The sequence below is a fragment of the Rattus rattus genome, chromosome 4 (genome assembly GCF_011064425.1).
Source record: "Rattus rattus isolate New Zealand chromosome 4, Rrattus_CSIRO_v1, whole genome shotgun sequence".
Classification (NCBI taxonomy): Eukaryota; Metazoa; Chordata; class Mammalia; order Rodentia; family Muridae; genus Rattus; species Rattus rattus.
In genome coordinates, this window is record NC_046157.1 from 164211438 (window position 1) to 164219998 (window position 8561).

The following is an 8561-nucleotide window of genomic DNA, read 5'->3' on the forward strand; positions in this document are numbered from 1 at the left end:
TTTTGCACAAGAATCCATACTATATGAGAAAACACTCTTTCAGCCATCATGCTGTCATGGCCCAACAATCGTGACATCAAGCCCAGCTTGACCAATGGCTGGAGAGTGCACACGCCTATCTAGCTTGTTCTCACACCCGTTTGTCCATCTGACAGAACATGGATGAAGCAGTTGCCCACTGAACCCTGTCTGAGATCCATCGCACGGGACATCTGTTTGGTTCTTAAGATCTAAGATGCCCAGATTTGGTGAGGGACTCGCTGTTTCCTGCAGGAATTGGACAAGCACGCAAATAACCCCAGTATAATGAGATAAGAACACAGATGGCTCCAAGTTAGGTTTAGGGTTAGGCATAATTAGGGTGGCAGATGGGAAATTCAAGTTAAAATTCGGTAAAATTTTAATTAAAAGATTGTGTGTTTCCACCCCGAGATCTTACGAAGATGAGCTCAGGCCTCACGTGCCTGCCACCCCCACCATCTCAGTAAGCACAATCTGTTTGGAGCTGAGGGCCGTCCGTCACCCACCCTGGAATCGCTGGTCTTGCTTCGCCATGTCCCCAACTCACAGCCTGAGGAGACTGACCCAGTCATTACTATCTGTAAGTGCTATGAAGGAAGCAAACACAGGGACAGGGAACCGAAGGAAGATGGGGATAATTGAGAGATGACACTATCCAGTGTCACCCTGGGCCGTGACCAACTGAGACCTTTGCCTTTGGCTCCTATGTAGTCCCAAATCAGTCCCCATGTCTTCATTAAGATTGAATTCTTCCTGTATGTGACAGGATAGCCTGCTTTGCCTTTGTTCTGGTATCCTACCCTTATTCATGGCCGAACGCTCCCTTTTGCTTACCTAAAGGGCTGAATTCTGAGGTTCTTTGGCTTCTAGGCCTTGGACACATTCCTATGGTTCTTGGGAGAGTCAGGAGCCCTATACCGCAGGGCTCGGTGTGGGGTTGCCAATCGCTGCTTCCTGGGGCTGGTAGGAAACTGTCCTACCGTTTACAGTTCCTGTCTGGTGTCTCTCCCATGTCAGACCATGTGTGTTGGAAACAGCTTTCAGCAGATCTACTTTCTCTCTGTGCCTTTGCACAAAATTATATGCCTCATCCTGTCTTTTCCAAGGTGTCTCTACCCCTCCAGCAGACTGACTCTAGCAGGCTAGCCCTACAATTTTATTGGCCCATTTGTTCTCAGAAAGTCCTGAGGCTCACTGTAGCCTGGCTTGATGCTGCACACTTCTGATTCTGGTTTCTATGTAAGTTAGTGTAGGAGGATTTTATATTCAAGGCCTGCCTGGTCCATAGAGTGAGTTAAGGGCTAGCCTGAGAAACTTAGAGGGGTCTGTCTTAAAATAAAAAAATAAAGAAAGGGGATTGGGATACAATTAAGTGACAGAATATTTTCTTAGCATGTGTGGCCCTGGGTTTAACCCCTAGTGCTGGGAACAAAGAAGATAGTTTATAGTCTTTTGATGAATTGATTTTTCTTTCAGTCCAGCTATATATCTATGTATCTATGAATCTATGTATCTATCTATGTATCTATGTATCTATCTATGTATCTATGTATCTATGTATCTATGTATCTATGTATCTATGTATCTATCTATCTATCTATCTATCTATCTATCTATCTATCTATACATACATACATATTCATTGTCTGCCCACCCATCAATTCATATTTCTTCATTCAATCATTCACCCATTCATCTACCCACTCGCCCATTCATTTATCCATTCAATCACTTACTCACCATGTATCCACTCATGTGCCCATCTTTCAACAAAGATAGTATTTATTTCGTCATAAAATTATTGAAACAGTCTACCATTAAAATCTACTTACTTTTAAGAATGTGGCTTACAGGAATTTTTAAAGAGTAAAGTAAACCACATGAAATATTACCTCTCTGTGTGAGTGAGTGAGTGTGTGTGTGTGTGTGTGTGTGTGTGTGTGTGTGTGTGTGTGTATTTGTACACAGTCCCAATACGGGTCAATGTTCTTCTGTTTCCTATCTTCTGGGAGAACTCTAAGGCACAGGCTCCCTTCAGGAGTGAGAGTGAAGAGTTCCAGCCACTGCAAAAGGCATTGTCTGTCCTCATCTCTGAGACTTCGCTTGGTGTCAAGGATTGCCTGTCAAACATTCTAGAATGTTTTTCGATTTATAGAAAGGTTAGGTAGAAAGTCCCAAATTTCTATCTTTCTTCTCCAATCCCACTGTTGTAATCTGCTTTCATCAGCATCCTGTGTCACTGTGGAGCATGTCTGACAACTGAGGATCCACTGGGCACGTGCTAGCACCGGCTGAAGTTGGACATTGCTTCATGAGTTTACTGTGGCTTTGCGTGTGTACATATTTACGAGTGTGCAGTTGAGTGCCTACATGTGTATTCATGAGTGTGGATGCCAGGGGTCAACCTTGGTCATTCCTCAGTCATCATCCACTCTGCTGTTCTAGAACAGGGTCTCTCACTGGGACCTGAAGCGCACTGATTTGGCTGGGCCCACCTGCTGGTGAGCCTGAGAGATCTTCCAATTTCCATCCCTTCACTGCTGGCTACAAGTGTGATCCACCACTCTTGGTCCCTCCCTCCCTCTTTCTTTCTTTCTTTCTTTCTTTCTTTCTTTCTTTTCTTTTTTTCGGAGCTGGGGACCGAACCCAGGGCCTTGTGCTTGCTAGGCAAGTGCTCTACCACTGAGTCAAATCCCCAACCCCCCTCCCTCTCTTTCTTTCTTTCTTTCTTTCTTTCTTTCTTTCTTTCTTTCTTTCTTTCTTTCTTTCTTGATGTTTGGTTTTATTTGTTTTTCAAGACAAGGTTTCTCTCTGTAGCCCGACTCTCCTTGAATTGTCTCTGTGGATCAGGCTGGCCTCAAACTCCGAATCTTCCCACCACTGTCTGTTGTGTGCTGGGACTAAAGGCATGGGCTGCCAAGCCCAGCTCAACTCTTGGCTTTTCTATATGGGTGCTGGAGGTGGAGTTTCAGTCCTCATGTTTGTGTAACAAAGTCCTTTGCTGACAGAGCCGTCTTCTCACCCCTCGCCCCGACTATTGACAAGGTAGTAGCATACACAGGTCAGATTCAGTTTCCTCCCCGCAGCCTGGCTCTGTCTTCACTCCCTCTCCCAAGGATTCCCCAAGCCCTTGGAACCCTCTGATCTTTTCACACTCTCTATATTTTGTTTTGTTTTCCAAGATGAAAGAGAATGGAATGTAAACATACGGTGGGGATAAGTAGTTAAACAAAGCGGAGACTGAGGAGGCAAGGAGAGAGAGGAGGTACGGAGGGAGCAGGTGGCCCTGGAAGCCAGTAGATGTGGTCATATGCCAGAGAAGGGGTGGCCTTGTCCTAGAGCTTCCTGGCTCAGCATAGGTTACATGAGGTGGATGGGAGCACAGTGAGCTGGAGAAGTTCTTGACTGGTGCTTTGGTTATTTAGTGGTACCCTTCAGTGGCTCCGACAGATACAGGGATGGGGGTTGTCTTTGAGGAAGAAGGTAGAGCATGGAGATGGATGGTTATCCTACAGCCTTGTGTGGCAGCTTTCTGAGGCTGAAGGCCACAGTTTGCAAGAGCTGGACCTGCTGCGCACCAGGGCGGTGACAGGTGTCTAGGAGGTATAGGTGGTGGGCGGGAGGCACATTTTGTGCAGAATGACCAGAGCATGGCTTCTACTTCTGAAATCCCCTGTGCCATGGTCACATTGCCAATCCCGACGACACCTGAGCAACACATACAGCCAGGCGGCAGTGCCTCTTTGCAGAAATCAAGCGTCACCTCTCTTTTTCCCCACTAGGAGCTGAACACAAGTTCTGCATGAAGAAGCAGAATTCAGGCGTCACTCTCCGTCTAGAAGAAGCTCGTCTTTGAAAAGCATCTTTTCCGAGTTTCTCTCTCTTTCTCTCTCTTTCCTGTCTCCTTCTTTTGGGGGGTGGGTTGGGAGTGGGGAGTGGTTAGCATTTTGTGTTTTCATAAAAGCCATATTCCACCCATGCTATTCTGTAGCGCCCGCTCGGAGCCAGGTCTATTTTTTTTTTTATAAAGCATTTGGCACTCTGAAGTGTTACATGTGGCTCAGTGAAAACAGCAATATGGGGAGACTCAGAAGATGTCGCTCCATGTTAGGCACAAGACGTGATCAGCTTTAATTCTTCTTCAACACAAACACGACTCAACGGTGCCTGGGGCTGGCCAGCCGGGTGAGACTTCCGCTCCCTCTGTGCTGGTATCTGTCAGCACAGGTGCCAGGACCACATCAGTTTGAAGGCTTCCTGGACTAAGCCCTCTGGGTCTCAAGTGATCTTTCTGAGTTCTAGAGAGTTCTAGAGAGTTCCAGAGAGAGAGAGAGAGAGAGAGAGAGAGAGAGAGAGAGAGAGAGAGAGAGAGAGAGTTCCAGAGAGAGAATTCCAGACAGAGAGTTCCAGAGAGAGAGAGAGTTCCAGAGAAAGAGAGAGAGAGAGAGAGAGAGAGAGAGAGAGAGAGAGAGAGAGAGAGAGAGAGTCTAATGACTTCAAGTGAGTAGTAGCATTCCTGGGCGTCAAATGTAGGAGTCAGAGATGTCCCCCGTTCTCCTCTCTTCCATATCCATGCATATGAGCTGCACTAGGCCTTGCTGGAGTGGTGGTCCTTCATCATGGTCAGTCCCTGAAATGAGGACTGTGGGCTCCAGGTGCTACATAACCAAGTTATAAGCTCCTTCTTGGAAACCTGAGTGACAGCAGGCCATCTTTCCGGGAAAATACTGATGGCTGACTGATCGTACTGAACATTAATGGCCAGGTCCAGCTCAGGGGAAGGCAGACTTCTGCTGGTATCAATGCCAGTGAGTCAGACTGTGACAGTTCAGCCTCTGGAACCCAACCCCGTGTGATAAGGCCAGTTACAGGTAACTTCAGAAGCCTGCTTCTGACAGCGGTGATCTTTCCCTGGGCAGTTCTGTTCCATGCTGAGAATTCTTCCCAGAACTTGAACCTGTGACAAGAAGCAAGGAGAGAGCTCTCTGGTATAGGTGGTAGTGCTGTGATGACACAGTGGTTCCTGCGGTGTCACTGGCCAGGAAGAAAGAGGGTAGAGGCTAAGTCCTAACGCTGACACAGGATGAGCCCAGTGCTGCCTGACCCTGCCTATTGTTGGTGTTGGCAGAGGCAAGGGCTGCACTTTAGGCTGACGATGGCTCCAAGACAGCAGGGACAGATCCCCAGAGAGCCCAGGAATCTGTTTGAATACCAATTTCTTGAGATGCTCAGGCAGATCACTTAATTTTATCAGGTATGGGCAAATGACAGAGATGGCACAAATCTTTCCTCATAGCCCAAGAGAGCTGAAGCCCTGTCCTATTGGCATGCAGGTATGCTGGCTTGCCTTCCTACCCTCCTTTTGATTCTTTGCCAGTATCCAAAGGTGAGCCATCCTGAGAGTGCAGCAAGCACAGAGCCCCAAGGGAAACTTAGGCAAGAGTAGGTCCTGGCTCTGTCAGGGGCACGCAGCCCTGGAAGTCACATGTGACTAGGAGTGAAGTCTGGAAGCTTTGGCATCACCTTCAGCCTTCCTGAAGTTTCCACAGCAGCCACAGTCCAAGCCCCTCTGTGGCCCTGGGCAGGTCTGTGCAGGGCCACCTGATACTGACTGAGCCCACCTTTCTTTTTCTTTTAGGAACCATCTTTTACTGGGGGAAAGGTTCGTCAACCCTTCTTGGCCACCGCCTTCCTCATGGCTGCCAGCACGTTGCTCAGCCCCTCCCGCTTTATCATGGCTCGGATGTGCGCACCCATACTCATCTTGATGAACTTGAGTGCAAGCTTGTCCTTGGACACTTTGAGCAACTCCATGGCGTGCTGCTTGTAGGTCGCAAAGCTGCATACCTCCCGGATCATGTCCTGCATGAACTTGGTGTGCTTGGTGAGGCACCCACCGCACCGACTGCGTCTCAACTTCCTGACATTCTTTGTCACCTTGTGGCCCTTGTTGAGGCCCACGGCCATGGAGTAGCACAGCACCATGGCTGCTGCTCTCCAATGGCTGAGCCCACCATTCTACTATCATCCTTGTATCCTAGCCTGGGCCTTGCTCCTGTTTCCCGGCACCATTCCATTAGGATAACACTGTTCTGCACCCCAAATCCATGTGAGGTTCCAGCCCCGTGGTGACAGCTAGCCTCATGAGTGTTGATACTGCAGCTCAGTCGACAGGATGGTAGCACATACACATACTGTGTTCTGTGTAAAGGAGGAGGCAGGCATGGCCAAGGCTCTGAGATGCTGCTAGGGCCCAGACAGACCCCAAGCTTCCCACTTGGCTACATCTGTCTTCTTAGATAGCTGATTTTCATGCTGTATAAAGGTAGACAGTGGTGGGGCATCCAGGAAGTAGGCGGAGATGGCCTGTTTGGCTCAACACAGGTCCACTTGGAGGGTAGCAGTACACTTGCTACTGATTGGTTGGTATTACAACCAATCAGGAATTACAAGGGCGGATGAAGTTTAAACGGTAGTTATCAATGCATCAAGGTGAAGTCCTACTATGTGTACGTTTGTGGAACATCTGGCACATGAGGTGCCACTGTGGTTCATAGAAACAACTTAGCAAGACTTGAAAATCGGGAGAGAAAGAGTGGGAGGAACTGAGTCCTATTCACGAGCATGTTTCCATTCGAGAAGGACCACTCGGACAGTGTGGAGGGAACTCTAAGGGTCAGGCAGCTGTGCCACAGGGAGCTCTGGCTGAGGGACCCAATGGTGGCCGAGGAGGCATGTTCTGCTGGGCTCCCAGCAAGCAGGGAGGGAGTCCCCTCTTTCCCCTCACTGCTGTGGCTACCTGTATGGGAGCACAGATGTGTGAAGAGAGACAGGGTCCAGCCACGTCTACCCATGGCCCGCCCTTGTCTCCTGTAGCCTCGAGCTGTGGCTGAGCCCTGAATGCTGGCAGTCAGTGGCTCCAACACTTAGACACTTTCTGCACCTTGGCCATGCTTGAAGGTTAACCATTCTGTTTCTGGATTCGAGAGGAAGGGTCTTGAATCTTGGGCTCTTCAGAGGACTTAGAGTTTTAGGAGAATGAGGCCTGGCCTGATGCCCCATTCTCACTCCTGTAGCTAATTTCGTTCTCTTGTTACATTTACTTAGTTTACTTTGGATGGATGTGTGGATGCTCATACGCTATGGTGCATGTGTGGAGATCAAAAGAGTTGGATCCACCTTTCCACCATGTGGGGCCTGGGGACAAACTCAGGTTGTCATGTTTGTCTGCAAGCCCCTTACCTGGCTGAGACATCTTGCCCTCTTGTGATTGTGTGTTTTAGAAGTCGATAGAAATCAGGGTTAATTCCAGTGAGAAGAAACAATGTTGGAAGCAGAGCTGTCCAGCTTTGCCCCCCGCAGCTGATGGAGTTGGTTCAAGGTCAAGGTGTCAGGGAGGAAGCCTGGGATGTGCAGCTCTGTACTTCTAATGGCGTTCCCTGTCCTCAGTTCCCCATCCATGACATGAGACCCTTGGCATGGGACCAGACAAGTGCAGTCCTAATGTTCAGGGCATCCATTCATTTTGACCAATGAAGTGGGCGGTTTGGAACCAAGATCCTGATGAAGGTGATACAGGAGGGGTCTGGACATGCTTTGTACAGCACTCCTGGGGAGCATTTGGGTGTGGGTATCTGTGAGTGAAGTGGAAGCAGACCCAGCATGGCTCATCCCCACCGTCCGCTGTCCTGTGGGCAGGACCGCCCTCTTCAGTCCTTTGGGTTTCAGTCCGCCTTTGTGGGCCTTAACTTAACCTTTCCAGTAGCACTCTGCACAGGGCGAGCTGTCGGATACATCAAGTTGCTGGACGCAGCCTGGTGAAGAAGAGGGGGAGGATGACAGATGCTGAGCAGAAGCCAGCAAATGCCCTTCTCAGCTTTATCTCTGCCTGCCAGAAAGCTCTCTTTCACACTTCAAGTGTTCCACTAAACACCCTGTGTGTACCGCACCCATCACGAACTAGGCAGGAGCCCCCTGAAGAATGTGGCTCCTCACCCGACTCTGCCGGATTTGAGGTACAGATGAGTCACATCGATAGCCAAGACCTGGACCCACGGGGACTTGACCCCTCCTCTTCACCTGCCCAGTGTCTAGATGCATGAAGCCTTTCCTGCCTTCCCTGATGTTTTGGGAAATGTTGACAGTAGGCTCTGGCTGAATAGATCCAATGTGTCCCAGAGGCAAGGTTATATGAAAGGCCTTGTAGGGAATGCCATGACTTTAGGAACCTGGCAGGAGAGGGTCTCCTTGGACCTGTGGGTGACCTTGGTGTTGAGGGTAGGTGAGTCATGCAGTAAAACAGCTGCATGATAAGCAGGAGGAGATCTAGGTGAGTTCAGGGCAGTCACTGGGGATGTCCATGGATGTCCCTGCTGTCTATTTCCTGTCCCAAGGTAGCTTTTAGTAATACCAAGGGGCTATGTTTTAGGGACTGTCTGCAAATGACAGATCTTGATACCAGAGGACAACTCTTAAGATCCCTGATACATTCCTCCCTCTGTCTCTGGAGTGCCTTGGACTGAGCCCTGTGCTCAGAGACT

The 8561-nt window shown here is 49.1% G+C and overlaps 1 protein-coding gene across 1 annotated transcript; it reads right to left on the bottom strand.

Moving 5' to 3' along the window:
• Positions 1–5688: 5688 nt before the first annotated feature.
• On the bottom strand, positions 5689–6006 carry LOC116898578 (60S ribosomal protein L36-like). The gene has a single exon (XM_032899780.1). It carries the CDS (start codon positions 6004–6006, stop codon positions 5689–5691), a length of 318 nt encoding a protein of 105 aa, XP_032755671.1.
• Between the last annotated feature and the right edge of the window lie 2555 nt (positions 6007–8561).